This window comes from Myotis lucifugus, unplaced genomic scaffold (genome assembly GCF_000147115.1).
Source record: "Myotis lucifugus unplaced genomic scaffold, Myoluc2.0 scaffold_14, whole genome shotgun sequence".
NCBI classification, from domain to species: Eukaryota; Metazoa; Chordata; class Mammalia; order Chiroptera; family Vespertilionidae; genus Myotis; species Myotis lucifugus.
This window is the reverse complement of record NW_005871062.1, coordinates 2,620,752-2,634,339: the sequence shown is the minus strand read 5'-3', so window position 1 is coordinate 2,634,339 and position 13,588 is coordinate 2,620,752. Positions and strand designations below refer to the sequence as shown.

Here is a 13,588-nt window from a genome sequence, read left to right as displayed (position 1 = left end):
ACAAATGCAACACAATAGGGTACCCACAGTTGTCCTTAGCAGAACAGTATCTGCTTCTTGCAAGGGGCACGGGATGCAAGTGGCCCACACTCTCCACTGGGGCCTCCAGTAGAACACCAGCAGAAGGACCCCACACGTCAGCACCGATGCTGCAAGGCAGACGGCTCTGCGAAGAGTCTGGGTCTGGTAACCAAACACCTCCTGCAGAGAAATAAAAGATCACTCTATCTTTATTTTTTCACATAAACATATCATTTTGTTCCTAGAAACAGACTTTAGATGTGGGGGTGTTGATGGGGAGAGAAATCTGGCTTTCTTCAGATTTCTGGCTGGTTGAATTAGATTGATTGCTTACAGCTGTCAGCTGATAGAGTAAAAAAAAAAAGGGGGCTCATTTTACTACCCTGGCATATGGAACTAAGACATTAGACAGGAAAAGCAAGGAAGGGTCAGAATTATTTGGTTCTAAATACTCTTAAGAGTCACCACATAATTTTATAAAATACTTCATGCTCTCTACCAGTTCTATTTTCTTTAAGTATAAGTTTTTTAAAAAGTATTAATATCAATTTACTAGAGGAAGATGATAAAATAATGACAGAAGATGATCCACACTTAATTCAAATTCATTCAAATTCAGCTTTGTTTAATGATAACAGGATTGAGAAGAATTGAAAGTATTAACTCTACTACTTTCTGAACCAGTAGGATGATATAAATTAAGAGAATATTTGTGACATGAAAGACTTTCAAAAGACAGCTTAAAGGTATTCACTCAAAGAGTAACTTGATGAAATAGTTCTACTTTTAGTAATAGGTTAGTTAATATTTGTTTATAAATTGAATAAAGACTTAAGATGCAATTTTAGGGGAAAACAAGTAGCCCAAAATAATATATTTGTTTGTTTAAAGCCAATTTATAGTTTCCATCTTCTACAATGAAGATTCACAGTACTGTATAGTTTTTTAAAATTGTATTTCTAAAACTAGATTTTTCAGACAATAAAATGGTGGTAACCAGAGGATCAATGGGTGGGGAATAAGAGTGATGGTGTCTAAAGGTACAAATCTATAATGAGTACAAAAATAGCCATAGAGATTTAATGAACATAGACAATAATATTGTACTATAAGTATGTAATGTGATAAATATTACATCAGCAACCATATTACAGTATATAAGTATACTAGAGGCCTGGTGCACAAATTTGTGCACCAGTAGGGTCCTTCGGCCTGGCCTGTGGGATTGCACCAAAACAAAACCAGCTCTCCAACATCCCCTGAGGGGTCCCAGATTGCAAGAGGGTGCAGGCCAGGCTGAGGGACCCCACTGGTGCACAATCGGGGCTGGGGAGGGATGTGGGAGGTGGCCAGCCAGGGAGGTATGGTGGGAGGGCTCCAGGGCATGTCTGGCTGGTCTTGCTCAGTCCCAATTGGCCAGACCCCAGCAGCCAGCTAACCTACTGGTTGGAGCATCTGCCCCCTGGTGGTCAGTGCACATCATAGCGAGCAGTTGAGCGGCCTTAGCACATCATTAACATGTTACACGTTGATTGGTTGAACAGACGACTGGACGACTGGACACTTAGCATATTAGGCTTTTATTATATAGGATTAAAGAAACGTGCTACCTTAAATTTATACAATATTACCTGTCAAATTTTTCCAATAAAGCAGCCTAGATTTTTAGTGTATTTGGAAGGGCCTAAGGGATGCTGATTATGAATGACATTGTTGCTATACTATGATTTTAGGTTCTGCTATTATTTGTGTGTGTGTTTTTCTATGACTATGAACTCCTATGTCCAGATCATAGAGCTGTAATGTCAAGGCAGTAAGTTTTCACTGAGTTTCTGAAGCACTTTCAAATAATGGAATCTTCTGAATTTTATACCAGTTTAGATTATGTTATAATAAATCTCTTGGCTGTATTCTTTGGAAAAGTTTTCATCTTCAATATGGTTATTTTCATTAAGTTTTTCTAATAACTCTGTGGTAGATGAAGATTTTAATAACAAGTGTTGAAAGCAATCCTTAAACATAGTGGAGAGGTCACAGGCTTAAGAAACAAGAATGTAAACTTGAGTCACCTGCCTGCCAGTTATGTGAACTTAGCTAAATCCTTTCACCTCTAGGGAATCCCAATTTATTCCTATACAAAAAAAAATAGAGTAGAAATATGTGCCTTACAGGGTACTTATGCTCAAATGAGATAATGTCTCCTCAAGTGCTCTGCAAAGTAATTACAATTTTGAGTTCCTTTCCACTGTTCCTCAGCACTATCACCCACCTGAGGAAAGATGTTCATTAAGTTTAGTGATGCAGCCACTGTATTTTGAGATTATTCACACTAAGGTTTAAATGTTACTTAGAAGCATGTGTTCATTCTGCTTTTAAGCATATTTTCAGTTGGTCTCCTTTCTCCCTAAACTTCCTTCTGATCCTATAAACCTGTTTTGGTTTCATTTGTGAATTTACTTATTTATAGTTTTATTAGTTTTATCAAATAAAATGTATATGCCAGTTCACATATTATGTCATAAATAATTGAAAGTATTAATAACTGTACCAGTAGGAAGATATAAATTAAGAGATTATTTGTGGACATGAAAAACTATCAAAAGACAGCTTAAAGGTATCACTTATTTTACTAAGTGATATAGAGGGGTTTATTGCCAAAGCCCAAGTGTGTGCGAAATAGATGAAGAAGAAATTTTAGTCCAGCTTACAGTAAAAATGACATTTGTAAATGACTTCTCCCCTTTCTGTTTATGTACCCACATCAATGACATTGGTAATCACAATTCTGATTCCTTTCCATTCTTTTTTATACAACAACTTTTTATTTTAAAAAAGGAACTCATAATGCTGGCAAGGCTGCAATGAAACCACTACAGCTACATACTGCTAATAAGCTTATAAATTAGAATAATTATTTAGGAAAAGCAAGGTGACAAGAATTATATCAAATTGTATCAAGAATTATAAGGATGTTTCTATTCCTTGAGTCCGTGATTCCATACCCTAAGAAAATACACCCTAAAAAGTACACCTTAAGAAAATATGCATAAAGTAGAAATTTGTGTATATAAAGATGTTTGGTGCAGAATTATCTGTAACAACAAAAGTTATTGAAAGAACAAATGATAACTAATGATGCAGTAAGATGTGAAACATCAAAACAATGGACTATTGAGGAGCCATTAAAAACAAAATGCATGAAGACAAGGTAAACACATGGGACATTCTGTGATATAATGTTAAGTGAAGAAAATAACAAAGCACAGGTTGAATAGATGGAAAACAAAGAACAAGATTATGAACTTTAACTCAATTATATCAGTAATTACATTAAATGTAAATGACTTTAATTGTGTGATTGAAAGCAAAGATTGTCAGACTAAAATAATAAAAGAAGAACCACTATGTGTTGCTTACAAGAGACATATTGTAAATATAAAGAAGCAGACATGAATTATTTAAAAGAAGCAGATAGTGTAAAAGGAGGAAAAAAAGGGGAAATGTGCCATGCAAAGATTAACAAAAGAAAATTGTTACAGCTATATTCATATCAGATAAAATTGACTTTAGGGAAAGAAATATTATGAGAAAAAGGACATTTCATAAGTAAGCTAAATGATCAACAGGAAGACAATAATCCTAAATTTTTGTGCACCTATAAACATAATTTCTAAATTTATAAAGTAAAATTGATAGAAATTAAATCCATTCTCATTATTTCTCAATAACTGATAAGACAAGTAGACAAAAAGAAAACAAAAACAGTAAGACTACCGGAAGTTTGAACAACCTCATTAACTAAATTGTCCTAGTTAACAAATACAGAAAATCACAGCCCCAAACTGCATGATTCAAATTTTTTCAAGTACACATAAAGTATTTACCTAAATTGACTACATTATGTAATGATGGCATTATAATTAAATTAGAAATTAACAGAATGATAACTTTAAAATTCCCAAATGTTTGAAAACGAAGAAACATATTTCTGAACACAAGTGAGTCAAATAAAAAATTACAACAAACATTAGGAAATATTTTGAACTGAATGAAAATAAAAATTGACAATAGGGCCCCAAACTTCAAACATCTAAAAATACATTAACAGAAGAGAGATAAATAAATGTTGTGCTTACATACAATGGAACACTACAAAACAATAAAAAGGAATTAACTTCTGACAAACACAACATTTCAGACATTATATTGAGTAAATGAAGTATCATAAAGCAATGCACAATTCTACTTAGATCAGTTCAAATTCAGCAAAACTGATGAAAGTTATTAAGATAAATGAACTTTTTTTAAACGTTTTGATTTCAGAGAAGAAGGGAGATGGAGAGATAGAAACATCAATGATGAAAGAGAACCACTGGATACCTCCTGCACACTCCCCATCAGGGATTGAGCCCTCAACCCAGGCTTGTGCCCTGACCAGGAATCCAACCATGACCTCCTGGTTCATGGGTCCATGCTCAACCACTGAGCCACACTGGCCAGGCTATTTTTATAAATTTATATAAATACACCCACTGTATTTATATGTTAAAATGTTTTAGAAAAGTGGAATGAATTTGTTTATTAGACACTGTTCCAAGCAGGTAGAAGATATTTTAACTATTTTAATAATATTAGATGGAGAAAGAAAAAACGGCAGCATAATATTAGAAATGAATAAAGAAAGAGAGAGACAGAGAAGTGACTTCTATGGGAAATGGGGGGTTTGGTGACCTGGGGAGACTGTAGATGCTTCCTGGTGTAGGTGATTGGGAAGAACTGACTTCCCTTAAAGAAGAGGTAAAATCACTGAGATGGGGAAGAGGATTCTGATAATGACTCTGCTTATGGCTGGAACACCTCAATCAAAATGTCAGATTTCTTTCCATCTGTTAAAAAATTAATCATGTAAAAGTAAGTAAATAAATAAGAACTTGTGAATGTCAGCATAATGTTCAGATATGTGTAGCTCATTGAGCAAAGTGAACAGAAGCAATGTTTTGCTTCTTTAATAAACTGACCTCATAATCCTTGGTAAAATTTCTTTCTAGACCATTTCTCAGTCTTCCCAAAAGTTATAGTGCTGGATATGGGACTTGAGGTTTTGTCTAAAAGAATCACTATTTTATCTGGCATTCTTTTAACCAAATACTCTTAAACGTGTTTGTGTGTTTCCACTTTGACTAGAAAATCTCAAGTATAAGTTAATTGTTCTAAATGATTAGTCTTCTGATGTAGTAAGAGTCCCTGAGATTTGTCCTAAATATTTATACACTCCTAGTAAAATCCACTAAGAAATGCAGAGTAGATGAGGAAGCCAGGAGCAATATTTATACCATAAGAGAGGAAGGTAAGTAGAATCCAGAAGTCTTGTAAATGTAAGGATACTGGGGACAGAGGATCAAAATTTCAAACACATTATACTTGGTTTCTTGTAGTAAAGTGAGTTTTGTCACCTATGACCTATGTGACCTCTAGATTTAACTTCTCTAAGTCTCCGCTTCCATTTCTGCACTTAGGGAATTTTAATAACATACACTTGGAAGAACAGTGGTGAGGATTAAATGAGGGATAGGTGTTGAACATAAAGCAAGCTCTCAGTCAATGTCAGCAGATGGTTTGATAATAGGTCAGTCAAAGGAGGAAAATGGTGGCTGTGACATATAGAGTCAAGGTTGGTAATGGAAACAGGCTGTGTTCCAGATCTGCCGCCACCTATGAGTTGAGTTGAATAGTACACAGGTGTGCCTTTCTTCAAGGAGACTTGAACTGTATTCTCTCTAAGAAGTGATGTTCGCCTATTTTTTTGTTTCCCACTAGAACTCTGTATTCCAGATCCCAGGAGAGGTACCACAGCCCTATGACCTTTTCTAAACCCAGAGTGTGGAAGAAGCAGAGGCATTAGGAGCAACAATAAAATACACACATGACTTTTGACAAATTAGATCCCTGTGGCAGCCTATCATCAGAGCCTCTGTTCTTTGCACCCCAACCCCATTGCCTTTTAGAAGTCAGCACTTCTGTTTCTTGCTCCATCACTTACTAATTAATGTGACCTCAATAAATGATTTAAATTCCCTAAACTTTAGATTCCTCCTGTGAGAAATGTGGTTGATTGTAAAATGCAACAGAAGTAGTCTGGTATAGCAGTTAAAAGCTGGGCATATGGCATGAAAAAAAGCAAGTTCAAATATTCTACCGTGTAGCCATAAAAAGCGACCTTGGGCAATCCACTTTACTCCTCCTGATGACTCAATTTACTCCTCCATAAATGAAAATAACAACAACTATCTCCTAGGATTGTTGTGAGAAACTAACAAGATAATATATGCAGTTCAGTTCCTGAAATACTTTGAGCACACAGTATGTGTTGAGTTAATATTAGCTTGAGTAATATACAGTTCAACAAAATTTCAAACCATTGTAAATTGATTTGACCACAGGCAATGTTCAGAACTCAATGTTATTTGCCAAAACCATAAGTTGTATTTCTAAGAGTGGTTGATCCTTAAATGGCTTAAATGGAATTTTTGCTTTTACCACAGAGCACAAGTTGTCCAAGTTGAAGTCTAATACAGGCTAAAAAGAAAACTACTCAACTTTGTAATATGTGAAACTGAGAATTGAGTTTAAGATAAATACTAAATTGATTCAAAGATTAATTAGATGTCATAACCATATATATGTGTGTGTGTGTGTGTATATATATACACACACACACACACATATGCATACACACATATGAGTGTGCATGCACACACACACATGCATACACACATATGTACACACACATATACACAAGCCAGCACAATCTTTCTTCACTTGTACAGGAGGAAAACAGTGTAGTAGAACACCCTCTGATGTTATGTAATGTGATATTATATATGTTACTTAACCGAGCCTCAATTTCCTTAGTCATAAAGTGGATATTTAAGGTATTAGGTCATAGGGACTAAATGAGAACATATATGAAATTCTAGCCCATAAATGGCACTTTTTCAATTACTACTTTTTCTTTCTTTTTTTTTATAGGTAGCTTTTACAGTTGCCATTGAAGATAGAACCAATTGGCTCAATTCCTCAGGAAAGAAGAATTCTGAGGTGCTGCTTCATCTAAACATGGTTTATTTCCAAAATTCTCTGTTGGGGATCCTCTTAGTCATATGGAACCATCCCCTTGGTCACCATCTGTCCTTACTCCTGGATTTTCATTGCATCAGGAGCACTAGCATCTATGCACGACTGGTCTTGTGAACAGTACTATTTAGTTTTTGTAAATCCTTTAGTCCTTATGCTCACTATTTGTGTGTTTATCCATCAAAAATATTTGTTGTGTGCCCACCATGCACAGGCACAGTAGTAGTAGTGTCCTTGGAATGGGTATTCTGGATGATAGCTCATAACACTTTTACTCACCCAAAGATTCTCATAGCAGCACAAGATTATAACTGAATTTACTCAACCAAGACATAAATAACTCTCAGTATTACCATTACCTTTTGTGAATGGCAAGGTCAGTTTTTTGCTAAGACATGTTGAGCTTTTCCATGGGTGAGAAGTTAATAACCTTAAAGTAAGTTACCTTTTTCTACATAGGCCACAAATTTCAGTCCATTGAATCAGAGCCAAGGAAAGATAATATTTCTATGTCCTTTCATGAGACTAGAATTAATCATGTTTTAGCTTCTTTCTTTTTAAAAACAACCATAACAGCACCAAGTTTCTATTCATTATTCACAATCTACCCTTTGTTTTCTTTATCTGGACATGCCAAATTGTGTTCCTTCATGTGTTAGATAGGAGGGCATTCTTAAAGCTCTCTTATCTCTAACTCTGCCATGTTTCAAGGTTCTTTTCTTTAACGCAGTGGTTCTCAACCTTCTGGCCCTTTAAATACAGTTCCTCATGTTGTGACCCAACCATAAAATTATTTTCGTTGCTACTTCATAACTGTAATGTTTCTACTGTTATGAAGCGTAATGTAAATATCTGATATGCAGGATGGTCATAGGCGACCCCTGTGAAAGGGTCGTTCGACCGCCAAAGGGGTCGCGACCCACAGGTTGAGAACCGCTGCTTTAATGCAAAGCTAATACTGTCTGTATCAATGGACCCTGTTAGTGTGGACATTGTTCCTCACCCTCTAGTACTGCCTGGGCTTGGCCACATGTAGTAATTTGTGGTAGTTATCACTAATTACTAAGCATTGTTAATTATAGTTTTCTATACTTTGTCCTTCATTCATGCCATGGAGTGCCCTTTGGTGGGATAAAATGTCTTGAATCACTTTCACTTTTGTCTATATTTGATAATAAGAACTAACTTTTCTAGCATGGTGACTCTTGTGAGTTCCTGGACCCAATTCCCACTATGTATGTTTGTGTGGTGAGGGCAAGGCCTTCCCACACAACACAAAACAATTCTCAAACACCAGCTGGGCATCCTACAATTCAGCTCAATTCTGACACTATCTACCTGAAGATAGCATCAGATTCCACAGGTTGAGGGATCAGTACTACAATACTGCCTCTCCCCAAGTCCAGACACCAGTTGCAAGTCCAGGTAGCAACCTATGCTTCTAACCAACTGGCTACAAATTGGAGGTTCCCAGAACCCACTCCTTGACTTTGATTAACTTGCTGGAGTAGCTCATTGAACTCAGAGAAATATTTTACTTACTAGAACACTGGTTTATTATAAAAGGATATAACTCAGGAAGAGATGGATAGGCCAAGGATTGGAAAGGGCACTGAGCTGCCCTCTCCTCATGGCTAACTCCCAGCACCTCCACATATTCATCAACCAGAAAGCTCTCCCAGCCCAGGCCTTTTATGTTTTGGTGGAGGCTTCATTAACTAGGCATGACTGACATTGGCCATTGGCAATTGATTCAACTTCCATTCCCTTTCTCCTCCAAATCTGGAAGCTAGTGCAATGGCTTAGATCTATGCTGAGCTCAGCAAAGTGATTCCAGGCTGCACTTGAATAATCTCACAGTCCCTCCCCACTCAAATAAGTTCTTTATGGGTGTTTGATTGAATGAATTCATTATTTGCCCAAACAGTGTGTAGTTTTCACCTCAGATCCTCTCACATGATCACAAGTGATTAGACTTGAGATGATTAACACAAATAGAAATAAGAGTGGGCCATGGGGAAACCTTTGGGAAAGCAAAAACAAGTGAGGAGAGGTTGTAAAAGCCATGACTGATAGCCCGCAAAGGCTGGGAGAAGACCATGCCCAGGCTTAGTTTGGCCTACCGATTATCAAAAAAGAAAAAAAAAGAATTTGTTTCCAAAATTTATAATAAGGCTATTTCACACAATCATATCGATTTCTGGCTTCCCTTTCAAACTCTGAAGAGCTGACAGCACCGGTCATGTTGACTTACAGGACAGCAGTGCCTGGAGCTAGGTGGCAGCTTCCTCTTAGCCTATGCACCTGGGTGACCCCTGTTCCCACCAAGGCTACCTAACTCACCCAGGGTTCTGATCCACCCGAGTAGGACTGGCATCTGTGCTCTGTACCCAAGCTCACAAGTAAGATTTATGAAGAAAAAATCCACAGCCACTTCCTGCTGACAACATGCCCTGACAACAAGACATCAGCGTAGTGAGTTCCTGATAGAATTTTTTAGTGGGTGTTTCTAGAAGTGTTTGATCACCAACAAAGAGTAAACTATGTTGCCGGGCCTGTTACTTATTGCTTTGATACCTGTGCTGCCTCTGTGATTAAAAGAATTAAAATACTAGGCTATGAATTTTACAAATAGGTCACCTCATTAAAGAAAAATAAAGAGCAACCAAAGGCTTTTATGAACACTTATCTGCATGTTGAAAAAAAATCAGCACTGGCATAGAGCTCTTTGGAGTGAACACAGGTGAGTAGATTTTTATTCTGTGAATTCCTTGTCTGAAGATTTCAAAGTGCCACTCCATTGCCTAAATCAATAACAAACCAGTGGAGCCACATTGGTTATTTACATTTCCTAGCAGCCACAGGGGGAAAAAAAAAAAAAAACCACAACAGCAAGTGAAATTAATTTTCATAATATATATTATTTAACCCAGCAAATCCAAAAATTGTCATTTCAATGTGTAACCAATTTAAAAATTATTGAGTTAGTTTATAAGTTGTTTTTGTTTTTTACCAAGTCTTTAAAATCCTGTGTGTATTTTACATTACAGTCAGTGTCTTTCATTTCAAACTAGCTACTTTTCTAGTGCTCAAAACCCACATGTGGCCAGGGTTGCTGTACTGAACAATGCATGTGATTAAATCATTTTTTTCCTTAGGCTAACAAACAAGGGTAGATGGATGGATTTCCCACAGAATTCATAGGGAACTGGGAGACCTTCTGATATATGAACTCTATCTCCTGGGTTCCTTTCTGCCTCCCAGGCACCTTCTCTGCCAAATTCCCTTCTTTCTTTGTCTCCTTTCCCATTACCTAACTGGAGACACTATTGCAGCACAAACATATGGGGTGTAAAGGCAGAAGGAAGTGAGCTGGATACCCAGCCTGTCCCTTGCAGGTTTTGACCTTGTAAGTTATTCAACCTCCCTGGTCTCAGATTTCTTTTCCATGAAATAGGATTAATTTCTTCACTGAATTCTGCAGATCAAATAAAATAATAAAGGTAACCCGTTAGCACCAAATAGACACGGAGTTTTCAAGCTTTCAATGATTATTTTTCAAAATGTATATATTTTTGGTGGAAAAGGCAACGGGGGAAAAAGAATTGCAGAAGTAAGAACTTTTTTAAGATATGCGCTAAATCCCATTCCACACTCTATTCCTTCTTCAGTACTTGATGGTTAAAACCCTTCTAGGCAACTAGCATGACTTCCACCTAATGCACAGGGAACATAAGTTATACATACATACAAACACACAAGAATAATAAAAATAGTTTCAGTTTTTGCCTGAGTTTGTCCAATTGCACCAAGACCCAGAAGATGAGGAGGGAACACCTCATGTAGGAGTGCACCTGATTACTCCGCAAAATGTCTGAAGCAGAGGCTTCATGCAGTCCAATGCCTATTAGCATGGCAAGAGTGCCCTCATCTAGAAGACCCCCTTTCTCAGCCCATTAGGTTCCCTCACTAAAATACTGCCCTGGACCTCAAGGAGCCTTACCAGACTGAAACCTCTCCAGGTTCTAAAGCCAGCACTACTTCAACAGCCCCTGCCCACAGCTCAGTTACTTTGAGGAACCTGTAATAAAAAGAAGGGAAGACTCACCAGTTCATTCTCCTCTCCTTGGTTAAGCAAAGCCCGATGGTCCTTCTCCTCCATCTAAACTGGATCTCCTGGCTAATTCCCTGGGGAAATGTGAAACCTACAGAGGCTTATGTGAACTCCCGAACAGTCACTACTGTTGTTCTCAGGTGCTTAATATCCCTTAGCACATACCTCACCTATTACCTTAACAAAGGAAAGGAAAAAAAAAATACTCTCCTCAACCATAGGATTAATCTGTTAATCTCTTTGCTTGTTGTGGAGTTTTTTTTCTTCCTAGTACTTACTTGCTGAGCTAGATGTGAGTGCCTCCAGACTTAAGCTGCTGAACTAGATAGGTAATTTCCTGGGCTGTCCATAAACGTCTCAGCCAATGAGTGGGAATGAACACATTGCTAAAAACCTGAGACAACAGGATTTGAGTAAATAAATAAATATACCATGGATTTTGAAAAAAGGAATGGGCATATTGGGGGTGACAATGAGAATTGAAGGAAGAGAGGTTGGCTCATACCTGGGAATGTAGAAATCATTATGAAATCAGAAAACTCTGAATTATCATCCCTGCTCTACTGACGGACCTGGACAAATAAGATCTGAATTTTAAGTTTCTTTGTAAAATGTCGATAATAATTATAGAGTTGATATGATTTTTAAGATATTTATTAAAGGCCAATTATAGGTTCCTTCATACTCAATAAGTGATAGATCATCATCATTACCAGAATCATAACACTAATAAAAAAGAGACAAGCTTTTAAATAGTAAACTATAATAATAATTTTCTTTCATTTTCCTTTTTTCGTTTACAAAATTTTTCAATAAGTAAAGTATATGGAGAGAGAAAGAGCTAAGAGGGCTGAATATTGGGGATGTCATCTAAATTCCCACAATTGTATAATCACCATTATATTGGATATTTTGAATTGGATAAGTTCATGAAAAATTAGATATATTTTGATCTACTCAAGGCTTAGTTAATTTGTTCATGATAAACACTTTTGTCATTTTATTGCCTTTTTATTGGATCCAGGCTACTTGACAAAATCATTGTCACTTTGGCCACGGAGGAAAATTTACAAAGAATGAAGACTAGTAGAGGACGATAGTCTTTCCACTGTCTGAGATAGTCCTTGGTTGTCTTATGGGAGAACCAGTGCCTACCTTGAAGTTCAGCAGAGTTCAATGTACTTTCTGGCCCAGAAGAAAGTAGCTGATGAAAATAAACAAATAATTACAGCTTCTCATGCCAAAGATGCTGAGATACCCACACTAAAGAATAATATGCCATCACAAATGTTGCATTTTTAAGGAACACTAATCTAGAGTTGAATTCCAATTTGTAGAAAAGAGTCATGGATTTTAGTAAAACCTAATGGAAGACTTTTAGGGGCAGTCATCATTCTCTTCTTACTGGTCATCTATTCACTCATATTTTTGCTAAAAGAACGCCTACTTTGCCAGGGCAGAATGACTTCAGACAAAAGCACCAAGGATGAATCATGATTTGCTTAAAGTGGGCGTGTGACCCAGTTCTCAACAATAAAATCAAAGGAAAAAGGGTGGAGGCCGGAACTGATGAGTGCTGGAGGCTAAGAACAGTAGTTAGCATAATAAATTCTAGAAGTTCCTCAGAGGGCTGATGGACATCTCCAGCAGGGCTGAAGATTTGCATATTATTACCTACTGCCAAACAGCTGAGAGCAAACCAGGGCTCGAAAGCCACACGCGGCTCTTTGGCCCCTTGAGTGTGGCTCTTCCACAAAATACCACATTCGGGCGTGCACGTACAGTGCTATTGAAACTTCGTGGCCCATGCGCAGAAGTCAGTTTTTGGCCTGGGCGGGTCTATTTTGAAGAAGTGGCGTTAGAAGAAGTGGGGGTACGTTCGCTGAGGTCGACCCCTCAGATTAAGGACGTTTTTAGCAAAGGCCAGCTTAGGAGTACCCTAATTAAGTTAATAACAATGTACCTACCTATATAGTTTAAGTTTAAAAAATTTGGCTCTCAAAAGAAATTTCAATCATTGTACTGTTGATATTTGGCTCTGTTGACTAATGAGTTTGCGACCGATGCCCTAACCTGATAATCCTTTATTGTTTACCAAACTTTACCTTTGATATGTATATCTGCTTGGCTAAAGGGAAAATGTGTTAATAAAAAGTCGTGGGTCTGGAGATTCAGAGAGCCATCCCTCTACATCAGTGGTTCTCAACCTTCCTAATGCTGCAACCCTTTAATACAGTTCCTCATGTTGTAGTGACCCCCAACCATAAAATTATTTTCGTTGCTACTTCATAACTGTAATTTTGCTACTGTTATGAATTG

General features: G+C 37.2%; 1 protein-coding gene across 8 annotated transcripts in view; it reads right to left on the bottom strand.

The window, feature by feature from the left end:
* Positions 1 to 11,550, bottom strand: part of ATP13A5 (ATPase 13A5) — a 103,542-nt gene extending 91,992 nt beyond the window's left edge. For all 8 annotated transcript variants that reach the window (XR_002828211.1, XR_002828213.1, XR_002828215.1 and 5 more), the window contains exons 1-2: positions 11,264 to 11,550; positions 28 to 201 (exon numbers count right to left, since the gene is read on the bottom strand). Coding sequence is in view for 2 of the 8 variants with exons in the window: in XM_006084915.3 (XP_006084977.1) it covers positions 28 to 201; positions 11,264 to 11,317 (228 nt within the window). In the remaining 6 variants the exon portion in view is untranslated. The remainder of the gene's footprint in view (positions 1 to 27; positions 202 to 11,263) is intronic.
* Between the last annotated feature and the right edge of the window lie 2,038 nt (positions 11,551 to 13,588).